This window comes from Neofelis nebulosa, chromosome X (genome assembly GCF_028018385.1).
Source record: "Neofelis nebulosa isolate mNeoNeb1 chromosome X, mNeoNeb1.pri, whole genome shotgun sequence".
Lineage (NCBI taxonomy): Eukaryota > Metazoa > Chordata > Mammalia > Carnivora > Felidae > Neofelis > Neofelis nebulosa.
In genome coordinates, this window is record NC_080800.1 from 1939823 (window position 1) to 1962217 (window position 22395).

At 51.3% G+C, this 22395-nt stretch overlaps 1 protein-coding gene and 1 long non-coding RNA gene across 3 annotated transcripts in view; one reads left to right on the plus strand and one right to left on the minus strand.

Moving 5' to 3' along the window:
* Positions 1-18953, minus strand: part of MXRA5 (matrix remodeling associated 5) — a 31136-nt gene extending 12183 nt beyond the window's left edge. The window contains exons 1-5 of one of the 2 annotated variants that reach the window (XM_058714620.1): positions 18775-18953; positions 16266-16484; positions 10212-10341; positions 9593-9983; positions 2075-7054 (exon numbers count right to left, since the gene is read on the minus strand). In XM_058714620.1, the coding sequence (XP_058570603.1) occupies positions 2075-7054; positions 9593-9983; positions 10212-10341; positions 16266-16456 (5692 nt within the window). In that variant the 5' untranslated portion in view covers positions 16457-16484; positions 18775-18953. The remainder of the gene's footprint in view (positions 1-2074; positions 7055-9592; positions 9984-10211; positions 10342-16265; positions 16485-18774) is intronic. The other variant, XM_058714619.1, reaches the window with a different exon arrangement.
* A 748-nt stretch (positions 18954-19701) lies between these two features.
* Positions 19702-20685, plus strand: LOC131503149 (uncharacterized). Its single transcript, XR_009257340.1, has 2 exons — positions 19702-19964; positions 20501-20685. It is a non-coding gene; the product is annotated as an uncharacterized LOC131503149 (long non-coding RNA).
* The last annotated feature ends 1710 nt before the right edge of the window (positions 20686-22395 follow it).

The following is a 22395-nucleotide window of genomic DNA, read 5'->3' on the forward strand; positions in this document are numbered from 1 at the left end:
CCAGCCTCTGCCCTGCCTGGATCCTAGACTCTCAGCCTCAGCCCTGCGTGGATCTCAGACTCCCAGCCTCAGCCCCACATGGACCTCAGACCCCCAGCTTCAGCCCTGCCTGGATCTCAGACTCCCATCCTTGGCCCTGCCTGGACCTGACTCGCAGCCTAAACCCTGCCTGGATCTCAGACTCCCAGCCTCGGCCCTGCCTGGATCTCAGACCCCCAGCCTCAGCCTACCTGGAACTCAGCCTCCCAGCCTGAGCCCTGCCTGGACCTGACTCGCAGCCTAAACCCTGCCTGGATCTCAGACCCCCAGCCTCAGCCCTGCCTGGACCTTAGACCCCCAGGCTCAGCCCTGCCTGGACCTCAGACTCCCAGCCTCAGCCCTGCCTGGATCTCAGCGCCCTGGCCTCAGCCCTGCCTGGATCCTAGACTCTCAGCCTCAGCCCTGCGTGGATCTCAGACTCCCAGCCTCAGCCCCACATGGACCTCAGACCCCCAGCCTCAGCCCTGCCTAGATCTCAGACCCCCAGCTTCAGTCCTGTCTGAACCTCAGAACCCCAGCCTCAGCCCTGCCTGGATCTCAGCGCCCTGGCCTCAGCCCTGCCTGGATCTCAGACTCCCAGCCTCGGCCCTGCCTGGACCACAGGCTCCCAGCCTTGGCGCCGCCTGGATCTCAGACCCTCAGCCTCAGCCCTGCCTGGACGTCAGAGTCCCAGCCTCTAGCCCTGCCTGGAACTCAGCCTCCCAGCCTCAGCCCTGCCTAGATCTCAGACTCCCAGCCTCGGCCCTGCCTGGATCTCAGACTCCCAGCCTCAGCCCTGCTTGGGCCTCAGACCCCCAGCCTCAGCCCTGACTGGACCTCAAACTCCCAGCCTCCACCCTGCCTGGATCTTAGACTCTCAGCCTCAGCCCTGCCTGGAACTCAGACCCCCAGCCTCAGCACTGCCTGGACCTCAGACCCTCAGCCTCAGCCCTGCCTGGATATCAGACCCCCAGCCTCAGCCCTGCCTGGATCTCAGACCCCTAGCCTCAGCCCTGCCTGGATCTCAGACCCCTAGCCTCAGCCCTGCCTGGATCTCAGACGCCCAGCCTCAGCACTGCCTGGACCTCAGACCCTCAGCCTCAGCCCTGCCTGGATATCAGACCCCCAGCCTCAGCCCTGCCTGGATCTCAGACTCCTAGCCTCAGCCCTGCCTGGATCTCAGACTCCTAGCCTCAGCCCTGCCTGGACCTCAGACTCCCATCCTCAGCTCTGCCTGGATCTCAGACCCCCCAACCTCAGCCCTGTCTGGATCTCAGCCTCCCAACTTCAGCCTTGCCTGGACCACAGACACCCAGCCTCGGCCCTGCCTGGACCACAGAGCCCCAGCCTCGGCCCTGCCTGGATCTTAGACTCTCAGCCTCCGCCCTGCCTGGATCCCAGACCCCCATGCTTGGCCCTGCGTGGATCTCAGAGCCCCTGCCTCAGCCCTGCCTGCATTTCAGACCCCCAGCCTCAGCCCTGCCTGGATCTCAGTCTCCCAGCCTCCCAGACGTGGAGAGAATAAACGCCTGTCTCTAAGGCACCTTGCATGTGGTCCGCTGTTAATGGCAACCCAAACAAATGAATAGAACCCTATGTGTAGGTACCAATCGAAGGAATGCCTCACGCACCCCAGACGGGCTGTGCTTACACCTGCCGGCCAATGGAAGGGCAGGGGAGTCTGCTCCCTCCTGTCCTCACCCTCACGGCACCCCACAAGTGGTGGAGGACTTGTGTGCTGAGTCCCTCAAGGAAACGGCAAGTGGCTCCTTTCTGAAATGTCCCTGAGCCTCAGTCATTCCTTATCCAAAGAACCTACTACATGTTTCCATGGCCCCACTAAAATCTCACATACGTTAGAGCCCGAGTAGGGGTTCTGGTTCCTTACTTCCGTTCCCTCTAAAAGAGTATCCTTGTATCTAGGTTCTCAGAGGTCCCCTCCTGTCCCAACCATCTGTCCTTTGCCCAGAGTCTGCAGTTTCGACGAGGGTCACATGCCCAAGTAACCCCTTCCTACACAAGCCCCAGTTAAAACGCAGACACTTGAACGCCTTACCTGTGGAAACCTTTGTCCAGGTAATGAAAGGTGTGGGTTTCCCCGTTGCCTCACATGGGAAGATAGCATCTGTCTCCGCAGTGACAGACACAGTCTGAGGGGATTTGGTGATAATTTGGGGCTTTTCCCCATGCGTCCAGAATTTGGATGCGGGTGGTCCTCCAGCAGAGAACAGCTTGGAGCTGGTCTGATGGAAGCTTCTGGAAGGCTGGCCAGATGATACCACGTTGGGGGCAGAGCTCCGGGTGGAGTAGACCACAGGGATGTTCTGTGCATTTGTTGAGGGCGGCCCCGTGGCCCGGGGAGGGTGCAATAATGGAGGTGCGGGGGGACCAAAGTCCATGTGGATGATGCTCTGGGAATGTATCCTATTGTAGGGACCTGGGTTGACTTTTTTCTCTCTTACGCTGGGGGCAGGGGATGTAGGCGTCTGGGGCTTGAGAGTAACTCCCAACTGTGGGAAAGAGAGAGTCCTGTTGAAAAAGAAAGGGAATCTTCCATTGGGATAATGGGGTACACTTGAGCTTGGAAGCTTGCCACCAGGTTCTCTTAGATCCGGGATGTTGTTATTCCCAAACACTTTGGGGTTGACACTGAACCGGTCCATTCCTTGGTCAGTGAACTTACTAGGAAGGCGAGGTTTGGGCTTCTGCGCTGAAACCATGGGACTGGTCGTACTTGGTAATCTCGGAGTCGTAAAGTGCTTATTTTCTGGCAAAGCCCTTGAAGGGTATGCCGTTATTTCCGGTTTGTTGGTCAAGTGACGAGGGGGCTGGAGAGTTACAAAGTACCTAAAGGAGCCTTCTGTGGCCACATGTGGTGGCCTCACCGTTCCCCTTGGTGGGATTGGTTTGGCAGGAACTCTGGCTGGCTGGTGGAAAAGCTGGACTCTCCCAGCCTTACCGTCGGGGCCACGTGGAAGACTGTTTTGGGCCTTTCCATCAAATGCTTCCTTTCCCAACTCTTGCTTTGGAGTTAAGTTAAATTTATTCTGGTTGGAAGAAGGGGTGGATAAATCATGTGGCCTCGATACATGCTGTGTTCGCCCGTTATTCACCGGGGCTGCTTTGGCTTCTGGGATCCCCACGTAATTCAAGAAAACGTTTTCCTTGGAATCTGTTAACGGTGGTGTCTTTGAAGAAAGAGAGGTGGGCTCCGTGAAGGTCTGTGCCCAGGACACAAGAGTGGTGGCCAGGAAAGGGGACGCAGTCCCCTCCGCGGGGGCAGGAGTCGAGGCAGGATTCCAAGGTGTGACTGCAGCTAGAGTCGTTTCCCGATGATCATGAGCAGCGGTGGTGGTTTCTGCCTCAGTTGAAGATGGCTCTACTTTTATGCTCAAGAGAGGGGTTGAGACAACCCCTTCTTCTGGTTGAAACAGTGTAGATGCTGCGACTGACGGAGGGAACTCGGAAGGAAAACCCATATCCTCCGACCGTTTAAGAAAGGGTGAGTTGGTAAGGGTTTCCACAGAGCTGGTAACAGGTGTGTCTGTCTGTGGCTTCCCAGGCCAGGCTGTCCCTGGGGGATTCCAGGGTGAGGTTCCAGGAAAGCTAGATGGAGCAGATTCCTCCTGAAAGTCTCCCACAGTGGAGACCTCAGAGCCAGAAGGTGATGCAGCATTACTCGAGGGGTCATCAGGGACTGGGCTGTCCGTTTTATGCTCATTGATGTTTGTGACACCATAATTCGTCATTTCCCTTCCCTCCGATAGAGGTTTATAGGTGACTGGAATGGTCTCCTGGACTTTATTGGGTGACAAGTGTCTTTTTGTGGTGGTTGTCACAAAATCTTCCATGGTAGTCCTCTCACGTGGGACCCCAGTTGTCAGAGAAGTGGTTGTAGATAAGAGTGGAGTTTCTGGACCGGGGACAATGACATTTTCATGTTTGCTTTCTGGGGAAGGGCTGGGTGTCGAGGCAGACGTGGGAAAGCTCGCTGTAGAAGTGAAATGCCAATGTTTATTTGGCCTCTTCCCGTGTTTCCTTCTTGGGGATCCTTTGGGTACTGGTTCTGCCTGCTTCTCCGTTTGCGCCTGCTTGGGGACCCCAACTGTGCGGCCAATCCAAGATGTCGGCACCGGTGAACTCTCCACGTGCTCTGGAACCTTCGCCTCAGGTACTTGAGTAGGTGGAGTAGAAAAAGTCTCCGTCGGGGCAAAAGTCGTGGGCGGGGTTTGTTTATGCCTGTGTCGGAATCTGTGGGCACGTAATCTCTTCCTCCCGTTGGGTCTCTTTCGAGAAGGGTGAGTGGCTGGCCCCCAAGCCGAAGTGGCCTTTTTGGTTGGCATCGCTGCTGTTACCGTGGTGGGGTCCTTGTCAAAGAGAGCACCCAGTGTGGTGTCGCTGGGATGTTCCGAGGGAGTGATGCCATTCATCACTCCGGGGGCAGAGTCCAGCGGAGGGGTAGATTTGACTCGCTTTCCCATACTCTTAGGATCTCCGGAGTTTGTGGGGTCTCTCTTGGGCATATCTCCTTCCTGCGGTGTCTGAGAATTCTCCTCTGTGCCCTTTTCAATCAGCGGGTTTCCCTGAGTGCTTGAAGCACCTTTCACAAGCTGGGTGTTGTCTGTTTGTCTCCGTGGATGTCCTTGTCGTTGGACAGCTGACTCCCCTAATGGGACACTATCTAATGGCTCAGATGTCCTGGAGTCATCAACCCACACGATGGGGGTTAGCGTAAAGTGATCGAAAGTCAATTCTTTCCTGTTCTCTTCATCTGGCTGTGAGTCAGCCTCCACATCTGGGTCAACGTAGGACACAGTCTCAGACTCAGCCAAGGCGATGGCACCCAGTGGAGACTCATACCCATTTGACGTAGGCTCTGGCACGGACCCAACATCTCCTGCAGGCCAGCTCTCTGTGCCTGTGTTTTCATTGGTGGGCTCTTCGTAGACCGTGTGCAGGGTCTGGAGAGTAGGAGAAGATTCATAAGGCATGGATATCAGTACATTGGCGGTAGCCCACTTTGGGTCAACTTGAGTGGGAGTTGTATCCTCAGTCTTAGAAAAGTCATGGTCAATAAAGTCTCCCAGATGCGTGCTTGTCACTTTGGGTTCAGCGACAATCACTCCATCATGTCCACTGTCCGGTCCCATCCTGGTTGAGGACACAGTGCCGGAAACCTGATCGTCCTCACCAAATGGAAATGCATCTGCCGAGGTTTCTTCAGCGCTGGTTGTGGTCCGTGCAGGACCCTCCTCCCCTACCGCGGGGGGAGGGACGGCAGGCAGGAGGGGCGTCACCTCCGGACCCACGGATGGGGGAGTGGTGGTTTTAATGACCCGGGGTATTTCGGTTCCCTTAGGGAGATTTTTCCCACGTACTCTGGCTAAAATGTCTGCCCAGTGCTCTGGATTAATCTGTTTGTTTGCCATATTTATCCTTCGTCTGGACTCAAACACTCTGCGACCTTCTGCGATGTTCGTCTCTGGTTCTTTTTCAGAATTCTTCCAGGGTTTGAGTTTTCTTCGCCCTTTCTTGGTTTTCTGACCTCCAGCGACGGCATCGTCCTTTGTTTTGAGGAGCTCCTCTTGGTCCTTTGCATGTAGAAATCTCCTTGAAGTGCTCTCTCCGTCTCCTACGCCTGAGCCACCTTCGTCCTCTACGACATCTCCTGGCACTCTGGAAAGAGTCTTCGCAGCTGGGTGTCTGCCTTTTTTGGATGACCGGCCAGACCCTTTCCTACTCACGGTGACCCCCACAGTAAAATGATCGGCCCCTTGCCGGTTGACAGCCACACATCTGTAGTAACCGCCATCACTGACTTGGACCTTTGGGATGGAAAGAGTTCCGTTGGCCAACACGGATGCATGGGACGTGTTAGCCAGATTATTTATTATCCTTTTGTTTGGAAGGATCCAACTGAGCTGGGCTTCGGGTACGGCCAGCGCACTGCAAGGCAGCATCACAGGCTCCCCTACGTTCTTTGGAATCGTCAGTGTATGTCCGTCGGGAGGCTGAGTGGCAGGTGGTTGCACAAAGACCCTGTACACCATCTGGTCCATTTCATCCCTCACCTGGGCGATGCACTGGTACAAACCCGAGTCTGACTGCTCTGTTGATCTGATCCTCAGCCAGCCGCTGGTGACGATGGAGAACTTGCCATGCTGGTCCTCCATGGGTGCTTTCAGCACGGAGCCATTCGGGAGCACCCAGGAGATGGATGGACTCTCAGAAGCCTTCACGTTACAGCTTAGCTGGCACGGATCCCCTTCCAAGACGATCTGGGCTGTGTGCACTGCTCGGCTGGGTTCGATCATGACCCAGCTTCTGCTCCGAGACTGCCTGGCCTCTTTGGCGGGCATTGTTAACGAATAGTGGGAATGATAGGAGAGCAGCACCTTTTTGGCCGTACTCTGACGTCGGTTGAGTTGGATATCTATGGACGGCTGCATGACCCATTCTGGTTCTGCAAGAATGTGGGCTCTGACGCCCGTGTAGTAAAGGGCATCGTCATCGGCGTCTTGCCTGTACTGGTAGCTGACCTTGGGGTCTTTGCCGAGCATGAGCTCTCGGTTTAGCCTCACAGGGACCTCACTGTAATACGCGATCAGTTTCCACAGCTTCTCATAGTTTTCCCGAGTCATGGGACACTCAAAGTCCAAGGCAACCGTTGCATTTATATCAATCTCTTGGGGATCTGTCTGGTTCAGGTGGATTTTGTACACGTCCGTTGGCTTCTTGATGTCACAGACCAAGTTCACTGTGTTCCCGTGCTCATCGGTCATATTCAAAGAGATGTTCCACGGGGGGAATTGGAACCTCTCCAGGGACAGCTGGCCGTCACTGTCTTCTTCTTGTTCCTGGTCTTCCTCGCTGTTCCTGGTCATGTTCTGTCTCAGAGGGGACTCTATGGCAGGCTTGAGACAAGTAATGTCCTTCAACTTGTGAATCTCTTGCTTGTACAATCTTCGGGGACTGGAGCACGTGGCGCATAGCTGACCACCTTCATAGGCTTTGTCCTTTTTGCACTTCAGAGTCCCTAAAAGGAATCAACAAGCGTGCAGTAAGTCAGGGAACCCAAGAGCAGCATGCCTTGCACATGGGAGAGGATGAAGGCTTTCAGTGTACCTTTATCTCCTCAGTGCATGTGCATAATGATTCAACACTCACCCACTTCTGTGACTTCACCAATGACTTGAAATCCATTTAGCACAGAATGTGGTACGGAACCACGGTGTTTGAACTCCCTGACAAGGAGTAATGAGTGCTTTTTTTTCCAAAAGTATTTCCAAGTTACTTTTTTAAAAAAGTGACTCTGTTCACACACCCGATACAACTTACCTTCTCTGAAGGTCCAGGAGAATCTACATAAACAAATGCAACCAACCCATGAAAAGAGTTCGAGGTGAAAGGTCCCACTTTTGCCATGAATCACATCGTATCTGTCTTTCATGATTTTTTTTGTTGCCATAATTTTTCTTCTTTTTTAATGTTAATTTATTTTGAGAGAGAGAGAGTGAGTGGGGGAAGGGCAGAGAGACACACACACAGAGAGAGAGAGAGAGAGAGAGAGAGAGAGAGAGAGAGAGAGAATCCGAAGCAGGCTCCATGCTGTCAGTGCAGAGCCTGCCTCGGGGCTCAAGATCGCAAGCCACGAGATCATGACCTGAGCTGAAATCAAGAGTCAGACACTTAACCAACTGAGCCACCCAGGGGCCGCGGTAATTTTGCATTTCAGGCCACGTTTATGTTTTGGATTCCCATTCTACTCTTGTCTTCCTGGACACCAAGTGTTCCAGAATGTTGTCTGTATCTGCCTCTTTCACGGCCTGTACCCTTCTCTGCCCATGGACTCATTCATGATGAGTGCTCCAGGACTTCGCCTAGGTGGCCTCACCTACATGTATGGTTTTCATCACCATCCATTTTCCAATGACGGCTGCCATACGTGCTTCTCCAGTCAACACACATCGTACAAACTCCACACCGGTTTTCTACTTGACGTGCCTGTTTCCAAGTCCCAGAGTCTCCCCCAGGTGACATTTATGAGACCGAACTATCTTGATATCTGCGCACTTCTTTCCATCCCCGCTGGGAATAAACCAGTCAAAGGGCTATCATATGACTCAGAGCACGATAAACCTCCTAACTGGTTTCACGAGATGTGGTTCTGCCTCTCTGAATGCAGTTTTCCACGTGACTTTCAGAGTAAACAGCTCAACATGCAGATATAATTGTGTCACTCCTTCACCCAACACGCACAGATACAAACATATAGATACAGTGCATGCAGACACATAGAGACACATACGCACACACAAAAGATACACAGACACACATGTAAACACATGCACACACCAAATATCCACAGACATACGTGTATGTGCGTGCACACATAACACACACACACATGTATCTCCAGAATGGCCAAGACGGCCGTCTGTGCAGGAAAACATCATATTTTCACTTCCCTGATCCAATGTTTTGCTGGTAAAGGTCTACCCAAACTGATTTTCAACCCCCCGCCACGTACCCGGTGGGGTTTGGGGACTATCTCCCAGCAATGAAAAATGAATGGAGGTGACGTGTGTCTTTTCTAGCTAAGAGTATTAAGAAGCAAGGGGTGCCTGGGTGGCTCCGTTTGTTGAGCGTCCGACTTCGGCCCAGGTCATGATCTCGCGGTTCGTGGGTTCGAGCCTCGCGTCGGGCTCTGTGCTGATGGCTCGGAGCCTGGAGCCTGCTTCCACTTCTGTGTCTCCCTCTCTCTCTGCCCCTCCCCCGTTCATGCTCTGTCTCTCTCTGTCTCAAAAATAAATAAATAAACTTAAAAAAAAATCTACTTTCTTGCAACTTCTGCACAACCTTCCTGTTTTTTGTTCTCTGGATCAGTGCAGAACATCCCTGTCACCCATTCTCAAGAGAGACGTGTCACAGCCACTGCCAGCCTTCCCTTTTCCAAGCATCTTTGAACACCCCCTCATATAACAGGGATGCAGAGAAAGTCCCACATGTCGCCGTAACCCAGGGCTGCATGGAACACTCCAGATATTCAGTTTAGGACAACCATAGTCAACCATATAAAACTGAATGATCAGGGGCGCCTGGGTGGCGCAGTCGGTTAAGCGTCCGACTTCAGCCAGGTCACGATCTCGCGGTCCGTGAGTTCGAGCCCCGCGTCAGGCTCTGGGCTGATGGCTCGGAGCCTGGAGCCTGTTTCCGATTCTGTGTCTCCCTCTCTCTCTGCCCCTCCCCCGTTCATGCTATGTCTCTCTCTGTCCCAAAAATAAATAAATAAACATTAAAAAAAAAAAAAAATTTAAAAAAAAAAAAAAAAAAAAAAAAAAACTGAATGATCATTGCCTCACAATTGCCTGAAGAAGACAGCCGTGAGAATTATGGAACCAAGGTGCCTCAGCATCTACGCTGTAACCCTTTCCACGGGAAGCTTCCTGCCGTGCTGATTTGGTGATGTTCTCTTCACAAGACAAAGCCATGGCACAACGCTGGACGACATCAGGTCTCCAGAAGGGTGGGCACCGTGCAGGTGGGAGCCACGTTCGCCGTGCTCTCCTCTTACCTTTGGATCTGGCGTCCCATTCCAGAAACCCCTTCATCTTGCAGTCACACGACCACGGGTTCCCATGCAGGTAAAGATTCTCCAGAAGAGGCATGTTCTGAAGCATCCCCGTGGGGAGAGTCGTAATCACGTTGTCCGCTAGGTAGAGGTGTCTGATGGTGGAGACTCTGAAATAATCCAGAAACGTGAACGTGGAGAACGTGCCAGGGTGTAGCTGTTGCAACTTGTTTCCTTCTAAGTGGAGCAGCCTTAGGGAGGTTAGGCCATTGAAAGCTTGTGGGTGGATGAATTCGATCTTGTTGTGGTCAATGTGCACCCTCGTCAAGCTCCACAGCCCCTGCAGGGTCTGAGCCGTGATCACACGCAGCTTATTGTAGCTGAACTTGAAAACCTACAAAGGCAGAGGCGGAGCGGAAAAGCCTGTTTATAATAGACAAAGCCACAAGCAGGGACAGAAACCAGAACGAAGGGCAGAGAGGTAATGACATGAAGCTGGTTTTTAACGGAAAGAAAAAATCGGCAATGTTATTAATCGTGGGGGAGCAGTATGTCGTTTCCCCTTGCTCATTAACGGTCGTAGAAGCTGCAATTCCTGATGCTTGTAAAAGCCCGGGTTTACCTGGAGAGAGCTGAGGTCTCTTAAAGCCCCGTCGGGGATGCTGGGGATGTCGTTGCCATGAATCATAAGCAGCTCCAACTTGCTCAGTCCCGCAAATGAGGTTTCTGACAAAGCCTGTATACTATTAAATCTAAAAAAAACAAAAAGAAGAAGAAGAGTTGGAATAAGAAACAGTGAATACTGAAGCCCCATCTGGGAAAGATTCAGCAGTCTGCCCAGGAACCATTTACCCAATGTTGAGTCTGAGGTGTACTGGTGCCATTTCTTGCTTTGTATCCTTGTCCGTTTCTAGGGTCGAAAGGAAAATGACCTACTCTTACTGGCCTTCACTCGGTTCAGGAATATTCGCTGGATATTTTGACTAAGAATGTGCTAATGCAGCTAGAGGTGATTTCAGGGACACAAGTAGGATTTGGAGTCGAAAGGAAGCTGGTCCAATGGCCCCTTGTTGGAAACGTCCAATGGAAAGTGTGCATAATGATGGATGACACATGGGTCATTGAATGCAAAGAATGAGCATCGATGCCAAGGAACAGGCAGCTGGGGAAAGGAGCTTTGCATCATGTAATGACAGGAGGAGGTACTCCAGGCTAGGAAGGACCAAATTAAAGAACGAACACTAACACCAGCTCTCTGTTTCACCAGGACCAGTGGCCATTTCTGATGGATTCTCCAAATTAGTTGTAAACATTTTGGTGTCTTTTGGTTTTCGTGTCGCGTCAACATTGGTAAAGATGTTTTCTTGGCCAGTTTGAAAATTGTTCATCTCTGGGACACCTGGGTGACTCAGTCAGTTGAGCATCCGATTTCGGCTCAGGTCATGATCTCGCAACGTGTGGGTTCGAGCTCAGAGCCTGGAGCCGGCTTTGGATTCTGTGTCTTCCTCTCTCTCTGCCCCTCCCCTGCTCACACTTTGCCTGTCTCTCTCTCAACAGTAAATAAACATGAAAAAATTTTTTAAAAAAGAAAATTCCTCATTGCTACCTTACTGATGGCACAAGGGAATCCCCAGAGTCAATGCCTAGAGAAGGCATTCTAAAATGAGTGAAGAATTCTGTATTGGAGGGCAGTTGCTTTGTGCCACTGCTTCTGCTGAAATACAACACATGTAGCCTGACATTATTTATGACTTCCCCATAGCACCTAAATAAAAGGAAATAGATGTTGTAAGACAGTGAAGGTGAAATGCTCATAGCTAAATACAACAGACAACGCCAATTTCTTTCCTTTTTAAAAATAAGTTTTTAATGATTATTTAATTTGGGAGAGAGAGAGAGCATGCGAGCGGGGCAGGGGGCAGAGAGAGAGAGAGAGAGAGAGAGAGAGAGAATCCGCAAGCAGGCTCCGCACAGCCAACACAGGGCCCGACTCGGGGCTTGAACTCACGAACCGTGAGATCATGACCGGAGTCAAAATCAAGAGTCAGACGCTTAACTGACTGAGCCACCCAGGTGCCCCATTCTTATAAACACATATGTGCCCAAACCCTGATTTCGAAGTCAAGATCTGGCTAATGACTCCTCTAAGAGCCAGCCTGAGGAAGCATCACTTTTCAGCTATAAATTCCAGGAAAAATAACCTCCAACAGCCAAGCCACTCAGCTTGATCGCTTGGACGTCTACAAAGAACGACTTTAAACACTGCATTGTTTTATAAGACCAACTTAGGCAAAGGAAACACTCGATGCAATGAAATGTATCCTGTCTCGTTAGGAAAACGCAATAGGGCTTTGAAGTGATGCACGGGTAAAATACAGTAAAAAGTAATCGTGGCTGCTGTTTGCATTTAACTCACAGAGTCAACGGACAATTACATAGAAAGGCTCCCCCTTCTGGATTAGACAGCATGGATATTGGACAGTGCCCAGAGAACCGTTTGGGCATCACAGCTGAGTGGGGATGTGTTAGTGGCATCCAGTGGGTAGAGACCACGGGTGCTGATGAACATCCCACAATGCACAGGATGGCCGCCCACAAAGAATGGCTCAGCCCTTAATATCAAGAGTGTTGAGATTTGGAAACTGCCCAAGCAGAAGAGATGCTGACTGTTGGTCTATCTATCCATCCACCCATTATCTATGTATGTATGTATGTATCTATCTATCTACCTACCTATCTATTCACCCATGCATCCACCCATCCATCCATCATCTATCTACCTATCCATCATTCCATCAATCCATCCATCTTCTACCTATCCATCCATCATCTATGTATCATCTATCTATCTATCTATCTATCTATCTATCTATTCATCCATCCATTAACCCATTCATCTGTTCATCCATCATATACCTATCCATTGATCCATCCACCCATCATCTATTTATCCATCCGTCCATCCATCCATCTGTCCATCCATCATCTACCTATCCATTGATCCATCCACCCATCATCTATTTATCCATCCATCCATCCATCCATCCATCCATCCATCCATCTGTCCATCCATCATCCAGCTATCCATTGATTATTGATCCATCTATCCATCCATTCATCTTCTATCTACCAATCCATCAATCCACAGATCCATCCATCTATCATCTATCTATCCATCTATCCATGCATCATTTATCTATATACCTATCTACTGATCCAGCAATCCATCCATCTATTGATCCATGTATCATGTGTCTATTATCTATCTATTATCATATATATGCATACACCTATCCATCTATCCATTCATCCATCCATGTATCATCTATCTATCTATCTATCTATCTATCCATCTATATATATATAATCTATCTATCTATGGTAGTTGTTCAAGCCCCGCGTCGGGCTCTGTGCTGACCGCTCAAGAGCCTGGAGCCTGCTTTGGATTCTGGGTCTCCCTCTCTCTCTCTGCCCTTCCCCTGCTCATGCTCTGTCTCTCTGTCTCTCTGTCTCTCTAAAATAAATAAATAAATACAAACATTTAAAATATACTTGGAAAGTAATTTTTGAAAAAGCTCTGGGGCTGTGTCCAAACAGGAAACAGCAGATCTCTGTTTCAATGCCGACTAAACACCCTGAAAAAACATCTGTGCGGGAATGGGAGAGTTCAGTAGCGCTTTGCCAACAATCCCTCATTCCTTGAGAGCATGCTGCTCCTTCCAGATGGTGAAAACACAAATCAGACCCTGAGTCCTGTCTGTATTAGACATCGCCCTTGGTTCTTCCTCCCCCCCTTCAACAAAACGCTCCCTCCCCCCCTTCAACACTAACATCATCTCCTTGCAGACTGATTTCCCGAGACAGTGCTGGGATATAAGACTGATTCAGTGGGCACCTGGCTGGCTCAGGCAGTTAAGTGTCTCATTCTTGATTTTGGCTCAGGTTCATGATCTCCTATTTCATGGGTTCGAGCCCTGGCACTGAGCTCCACGCTGACACCATGGAGCCTGCTTGGAATTCTCTCTCTCTCTCTCTCTCTCTGCCCCTCCCTGATCATGTGTGCACTCTCTCAAAAGAAATACATAAACATTTTTGAAAAAGAGTGATTTGAAAAGTGGCATGTAGATTCCTATGACCAAGTTAGCCGGGTGGATCTTATACACTTGTGTGCAGTGAAGCCATACCTTAGCTGTTTTCTTTTTTTCTTTAATATTACAGAAAACACCCGAAAATATTATTGCCATCAACAGGGAAAGGAAGGACCTCAGTATCTATGTACTGCTCCAGTGGCAAAGCTTTTGGGACCCAGTCATTTATAGTCTTTACCATATAAAGTCAGCTTAAAATGGGGCACCTGGGTGGCTCAGTCCATTAAGCATCTGGGTCTTGATTCTGGGCTCAGGTGGTGATCTCACGGTTCATGAGTTTGAGCCCCACGTCAGTCTCTGTGCTGACAGTGTGGAGCCTGCTTGGGATTCTGTCTCTCTCTCTCTTTCTCTCTCTCTCTCTTTCAGAATAAAGAAAGTTAAACAAATAAAGTTGGTTAAAATGAAGCCACCAGAAACTATGCTCCAGCTGAGAAGCTAGGTTTCACATGTACAAAATACTTCACTGTAAAGAGGAGTAGGGGACAAAAGCCGCGGAAATCGTAACTGCGATAAACGCAGCCTGACAGGTCATAGCCCAGTGCTGTTGTCTGTACAAAGCCACCGTGTATATCTCCCCTGCCCTGTTTTCCCACCCCACAGTCCAGAGCCCCAGTATACAGCAGGTGGCACACTCATGCCTTGTAGGCAGGAGCACAGCAGAAACCTGTCGTCCTGCTCGTCACTGTCACGCTTTCTAGGGGGCTGCACGACGCCCTGTGGGACGCCACGTCCTACTGTGTGCACTGCCAGGGGTCAGGCTGGAGGGACCAGGGGGCTAATCACAGCTGGTGGGACCATAGGCTGAGAAAGACAGCAACGGTGTGGAGACAGGACCATCCTGCACATCAGGACACGCGAGAGAGGAGAGAAATCACAGATAAAGTCTGTTTTCCTTTCTACAAAGCACGGCTCATCCTACCCGGATTCAAATCAATGGTACCTGCTGTTCCCTTTCTGTCTCCCACTTGCCAAATGGTAAGGCTGTAAGGGGGGGGGGGGCGGGAAACTGGTTTAGCTATTGAAATCCCCTCTTCTAAATGCGGGGGCGGGGGGGGGGTGCCTGGGTGGCTCAGTCGGTTAAGCACCTGACTTGGGCTCAGGTCATGATCTCATGGTTCGTGGGATCGAGCCCCGCGTGGGGGCTCTGTGCTGACAGCTCAGAGCCTGGAACCTACTTTGGAATCTGTGTCTCCTTCTCTCCCTGCCCTTCTCCCCGACTCGTGCTCTGTCTCTCAAGAATAAATTTTAAAACAAAATTAAAAAAAAAATTTAACCCCCTCTTCTGGCAAAGTCAAACTATTTCCCCTACTGAGTTATCATGATTCTGGTTGGATTTTCAGATACTCAAATCATAAGGTCTCTCAAGATCTTACTGAGAAAATTACTCAATGGTCTACTGCCTTCGATTAGGGAACTTTCTATCTTACTGTCTTAACTTTTCATTCTCTTTTTCTGCTACAGGACTTTACAAATACAAGATTTTTTTTTAAGCTTCTGCTATAAGATGCCAAGCGCATTTACAATTATTTTGTTCATTGGCCATTGCGTTTCACTTAAAACATCCCGTCTGTGGCTAGTCACCAAAGCCTAAGTTATTTTTGTTGTTTTGTAGGTGGTAGAAAATAGCTTACATATTTTGTTGGGTAAGTCCAAATAATTGTTTATTATTTAATTTTCACATGAGTACCTGCAATTTAAGGCAACTAGTATTTATGTATACAAAGCATTTATGCACATGAAACGATATTTTAAAATACAAAAATATATGTCTCTACATAAATCTATATAAATATAAATCTATATGAATATAAATCTACCTGAAATGCTGCATAAAACCTCTCATAAAAAATATTCATATTTTATTTTATTTTTTTAAATGTTTTTATTTATTTTTGAGACAGAGAGAGACAGAGCATGAGCAGGGGAGGGGCAGAGAGAGAGGGAGACACAGAATCCGAAACGTGCTCCAGGCTCTGAGCTGTCAACACAGACCCCGACGCGGGGCTCGAACTCACAGACCGTGAGATCGTGACCTGAGCCGAAGTCGGATGCTTAACCAACTGAGCCACCCAGGCGCCCCAAAATATTCATATTTTAAATAGGTAAAAACTACAAGGCCTTTTTATTCCCCCAAGAGCACAAGTGCATCATCCAGATAACTTACAGAATGTCGGAGAAGTCCAACTGATTTTTAAGTTATTTTTAGTAGTTTCTGAAGTCTATTGAAGTAATGTTTATATATTTATGTGTGTATCAGATACATTTGTATCTACTCTACGGTAGGCAATTGTTATCAAGGGAAATCTGTATATACGTTGAAGTTATCCAGGATGCCTGGTTATTAAATCATACGATTGCGGTTCCAGTTGACGGATAAATTCAGATAATCGCCCCCAAAGGACTGCATTTACAGAAAGTCGTACGCATTGACAGTTTCGTAAATGCACGTACATGTGTGAAAAAACAAAAACAAAAACAAACACGCAACGAAAGAGGCTGAAATTGTTCAGTAAGAATGTGGTACAAACCCCAGATTGATTCTTTCCACATGTTTAGAGATGCCGGCGGGCACAGAAGCCAGGGACCGAAATGTGCAGTGGACCTCGCTGGGGACGTAGCAGGCGCACGGGTGAGGGCAGGCGAGCGCGGCTGGTGGATGACCCCAGAGCAGAATCAGCACCACGGACAGGGCTGGCCACCGCGCCCGGGATGATGGCATCTTGTCCTGATTCGTTATCCCTGGACACCTGTCGTGGGACCACAGAAGGAGAGCCGTTTATTGTCAGGTAGCGCGCGCATGTGCAGCGAACGTTCTTCCAATTGTGCAAGATGGTTTGGGGCTTCCCAAGACATCACCGCATGGTGTCCTTCACTGACACAAGATATTCGGGCCAAGAGACTCGAAACTTATTTTCCTGATCTTTCCCCGCGATCTGGAACCATTATTTCGAAGGTCATCTCAATTCCTGACTTTGACGCTCCCATTTGGAAATCTGACGCTGTGACGAGCGACGGTATGGAATGGATGGAGACCAGACACACAAAAATATACGTACATGTGTGTTCATATATGCAAATGTACAGATATTCGTGTATATATTTGCTTATCCATATAGAGAGAGGAGAGATATACTGGTGTTTCTATAATAATAAAGTAACTTATTCAAGTAACTATAATATATAGTTTTATGTATATAGTAACATAATATATATTATAATATTCTTATAATAATAAAGTATCTGATTAAAGTAACTATAATATATAGTTATATATAGTAATATGTATATATATTATGTTTCTATAATAATAAAGTAACTGATTAAAGTAACTATAATATATACTTTTATATATATAGTAATATAATATATACCATAATATTCCTATAATAATAAAGTATCTGATTAAAGTAACTATAATATATAGTTACATATACAGCAATATATATATTATGTTTCTATAATAATAAAGTAACTGATTAAAGTAACTATAATATATACTTTATATATATAACAATATAACATATATTACTATAATGTTTCTATAATAATAAAGTAACTGATTAAAGTCTCCGCCTGCAATGTTCATTCCGAGCCATTATATATTGTACATATTTGACTGAAAATAAACTTCTCAACAAGGTCGTTATTAAGAGTATACCCTTCTTTGAATGACATTCCTTGAGGTGTTCTATATGTCCTCTTACAGTGTTTAAGGGGTGCGCGCTCACTGAAGCAACATGTATTCCACTACATGTGGGTGCGTGCGCTATAGGGGAAGAAGTTGGTGAAATCCGACATCAGATAAAGAGGAAAGGAATTGACCCACAAAACATGTGCAAAGAAACACGATCAGTGAGGTCATGCGCGCAAACATGGAAATGCGCGGCTATTTCAAGCAACAGTTTAGAATATGCGTGGTTATTTATTATTATTATTATGATTATTATTATTATTATTAGGTCCATGCTTTGCGCATCCGTTAATCATGTTATGTGTTTCTCACTTCTTGCAACGACTTTATTTAAAAATAATAACACACGTGTAAAGTGCGCAAAAGACACGCGCGTGCTCTGGGAAGGTGATAACCGCGGGCAACACGCTCTGATCCGCTCGCTCAGGCTAGGAATCCGGAGCTGTTGGTCCTTTAAACAACCTCGAGATAGACCCCTTCTTCGGCCTGAGCGCGTCCTCTCTTGCAGCCTTTCCAGAGGAGGGGCTCAGCCTCCTGCAGCCTGCCCCGCCGACCGCGCCCGGAACGCGCGCTGTGCCCGCGGGCCACCCGGGCCCCCGCGCGCCGACGCCTTCTGTAAAGCCTCGGCTCTGGCCGGGTCGTCCCCGGAGACCGAGAGCGCGCGCCCCAGGGAAGCCCGGGCCTGGCGCCGCGCGCGCGGGGAGGTGCCCTGAGCCGGAGTCGCCGGAGCCGCCGGAGCCGCCCGAGCCGCCGGAACCGCCGGGGCCGCCCCGGGGAGGGGGGGGGGGGGCGGCGGGGGAGGCTGGCCCCCGCCGGACCAGTTGGCCAGCTTCCAGCGCCGCTCCAAGGAAAATACGGGGTTTCCCGGAACGCGGCTCGGGTGGCCTTGCGGGGACCCGCGCAACAGGCGCCGTCCCTCCCGGGAGGAAGACTTGTCCGGCTTCCGTGCGGCTCAGCCGCCAGCGGGTCGAGGGTCACCCACATTCCAGAGTTCGAGCAGGAGGCGGGGGGACTTTAGCGCCCTCCGGGGAGGCCCCGCGGCTCTGCTGTCCCCTCCCACGCCAGGAGGGCTCGGGTTCCCTCGGGGGTCCCACGGGCGCCTCCCTGGAGAGCAGGGATGGGTAGGCGCGAGGTGGCCCGGGAAGGGAGCGGAGAGGTTAAGGCGACGGGGATCTTCCCGCCAGATTCAGCCTGTCTGTCCTTCCCAAAAGGCCCCGCAAACCCCTGGCCTAGTGGCCTGTGCGCCCTCGTCCTCGCCCCCACCCTTGGCCGACCCCCAACTGCCCCCGCGCAGCAGACACCGCGCCCCCTTCCCCGCGGGCGCCCAGGCCGCCCTCGGTCCTCACCTGTCCTCCGGAGGCCGCGACACACGGGAGCGGGGCGCCCTGACTCACCGCCGGGGGTCCGCCGGGGCCATGCCCTTCCCGGGCCGGGGGCGAGGCGGCGAGGCTTCCCAGCTCGGCGCGGCGAGCCGGCGCCCTTTTATTCGCGTCGCCGAGAGGCTTCCCCGAGTCCACGCCTCGGCCCACCCCCACCCTGCCCTGCCCCACCCCGGGGAGACGGGGCGCGGGCCCGAGCCCAGGGACCCTGGCCGCGCGCGCTGCGCTCAGCCCTCCTCGCGCCTCTTCATCGCGCCTCGCCCGCTGCGGCTGCGGGAGCGGCCGGGGCCCAGCGCGCAGCGGCTTTGGGACCGAGTCCCGCCGATCCCGGAGCCAGGCCGGGGACTAGGGGCCGGGGGCGCGCCGGGGTGCCGAGCCGGGCTGCAAAACGGCCGCCTTTCCTTCCGGGGAAGGGACAAGGCGCGCGCTTTGCACCCCTCCGCGCGGGCCGGAGTTTGCTCTGGCGGCTTCCCCCGAACCCGTGTGCGGGCGGGAGCCCCCTCCGGCAGGCCCGGCTGCAACGTGAGACCCGCAGCCACGCCCTCCCGCCTCTCCGGTGGCTCCTGGACGCCCGCCTCTCCCGGCCGCCAGACTCGGCCTGCCCGGAAGGTGGGAGCGCGCTGCTCCCGCCCCCACGAGCGGCCTGCGGGGGCAGGGCGGGGGCGGGGAGCCGCGGGGAGCCGCGGGGAGCCTCGGTGCCGGCTGCGGGAAGCTGGGGGCCACCTGGGGAGGGGGCAGGACAGCACAGCTGGAGAGCGCCGTGTGTCCAGGAGCCAGATGGGGACGCAGGAGAAGGGCACCCAGCTTCCAGAAGGAATGAGGGCCCTACAAAGTTAGGAAGGGATCAGGTGAGGAGATTCCGCGCAGAGACACCCCCCCCCCCCCCCGCCAGCCCCTGGAAGAAAGGACAGAGCTTCTGTGAAGAGAGAAAAAAACTAGGTGTCCAAAGGCCAAGATTCAGGAAAAGAACATTCCAGAGGTCCTGATAGAGCCTTTGCAAGGCCGCCCATGAGACGGGGAGTCTTAGGTCGTGGCCGCAAAGGAGCCCGGCGCTCAGTTGCTTCTGATGCCTGGAGTCCGGGCTGCCTCGGTTTCTCCCAAGAAACACAGTGTCCGTGGGTTCCTCTGCGTCCCTTGTCCACGGTGGTATCCACAAGGTAGGTCATCAGTAGACGCTGGTTCACAAGTGGCTTGATTCACTTCCTCTATAGCTTTACTTTTCAGTAGTAAGTGCAGACCTATTTGGTGGGACTCGTTCTATGAATTTGTAAAAATCTTGTCCCCACAACATCTTCTCATGTTTGTTAATGGCATTGCCATCGTCTACTGAGCTGAACTGGAAACTCACATCATTCTGCCCGTGTGCCTGTCTGGGGGGACCTCACAGTCACCCGGTCGCCCAGTCTGGTGGATCCTGGCTCCTAAGATTGGTTGGGCCCAGTGGATGGGGCTTTATACCCACCTCTCCGGCTGCCTTGGGAGGGACGCTCATTTCCAGCCTTCTGGGCCTCCTGCCAGCCTCTTCCTGCACCAGTCCCTTGTTTTCTCAATGCCCAGTGGGTCACCCAAGCTGGGAAGGTTGCCAAGGTGCCCGAAGGTGACATTCGACGTGGCAAGCTCTTCCCAGACTGTCCCCACCCCCTTGCAGCTGCTGTTTTGAAGAAATGGTAGAGATCGTGCCTTCTCTTGCCAGTGATGGGTGAACTGAATGAATGAGCGAACGAGGTTCAATTCTGCCAAGGAACGTGTAGATCGAAAAGGTCAGTCTGCAACTTACACAACAAATCCTTGCATATGGCATTACGGTTCTCAATGACTGTGCCACGAAAAAAAGAAATCAGTGCTTTGATGAGTTCAATCCTTTTGTTTGGACACTCACTTTGGCAGCTTTGGTTTGCTTCGCCGGGGGTTGAGTCCATGGGTTGGAACCGTGTTTTAGGCATTGTGGAATGACCCCCGGTGCCAGCAAAGTTCCTTGAATCCACCAGAGGTAGAAACGCATGTCGGTTGAGTTAAAGTCACGTGTTTGATCGCCGTTCTACCACGTGGAGGGTGGGGAGGAAAGGGAACACTAGCTCCTTCGAATGCACTTGGGGCAAAGGAATGATATTGACGTCCATATTGCCGGGGGTCCATGGGATTCATGCTACTGACCAAACGGCATGTGTCTGGATGGATGCATGGTGTACCTAGTGTTTTCCTTGTCCCCATTTCAACCAGAATTTTGACAATAGCTATGCTGTGGACTGGGTGGTGTCCCCTCGAATGCCCTACGCAGAAGCCAATCCCCTCCATGGGGTTTGTATCAGGAGGTGAGGCCTCTGGGAGGTGATGAGGAAGGGACTCATGCCCTTGTGAGTAGAGATCAGACGTCGCGATGTCTCTGTCGACCATGGGAGGTCTCGGCAAGAAGGTAGCCATCTGTGAGCCACGGAGAGGGCTCGTTCTGGAAGCCAGAGCCACAGGCATCGTGATCTTTGATCTAATGGCTTTGCCGGGTCAGTCCCCAGCCTCCAACTCCTGCCCTTGACCTAACTGTTCTTTTAAGGACACAGGGATAAGACAAGCTCATGGCTCAGAGGCTCCCTACAGTCCTCTCCTGTGGGGGACCCACCATCAGTGTGTGTGATCTGAATTATTGTGAGAACCTTAGGACCCGTCTTGTTAGAAGGGTACAGACGTCCCAGCCGTCGGTAACTGAGTCACACAGCGGGGCTGAAGCCACTCCCTCCTCCTGGTTTCCTGGCTGGGTGGCCTGGAATATGCTATTCGGCCTTCCTAACATCAGCTTTTCCAAATGTGAAATAAGGACAGTGATGCCCCCTTGTCAGTGCTGTGCGAGGCAGTAGGGTATCTGTCCTTAATGCAGATGATCCGGTGAACCGACCGTCATTTATTTTTACTGCGTTCTTGTGTCTTTTGTGTCCCTTCCCCCAGCCCTTCCCCCTAATCAAGGCAGGATCCCTGCAGGGACGGATGGGCTGTTTCTGGCTGCAGGGACGGACAGGCTGTGGCTTTTGAATGGGAAAGTTTAATATTCCAAGCGGGGCCGTGCATGAGCAAGGAGTGACGTGGCTCTTTGCTTGACAGGGATTTTAAACCTCACTTCTGAGTCACATGACTGCCCTGGCTGGCTGCTGTCAGGCTCCATCACCCCGGGAAGGACTGACCCTGAATCCTGTCCCATGACCAGGAGACAGAGAAAAGAGCCTACACAGGAAACGTCTCCTCGCGTAGCTGGGAGTGAGGAGGCTTGTTTCCTTTGTTTGTTCACACACCGCGCGCTCGGAACTCTCCTGTTCCATTGCCTGGACGAAAACGCTTCCAGATTTTCTCGGCAGCATAATTTAAAGGGGAAAAGACATCAGAGGCTCAGGGCAGATCTCCCGAGCACAGTCGAGTTAGTGTCTCTGCCCACGAGGCTGGGGAAGACTCTGCTCAGCCAGTAGGGCAGCGACGTGCAGAAAACGCATCGTGTGCAGCTGGGAAGTCAGTCGGGCCCGTGGTGGGGACTCCGCTCCCCATGACGCGTGTCTAGAAGGGATTCTGGGCAACAGGAAGGGTGTTGACCCCTCGCCGCCCGTTAGG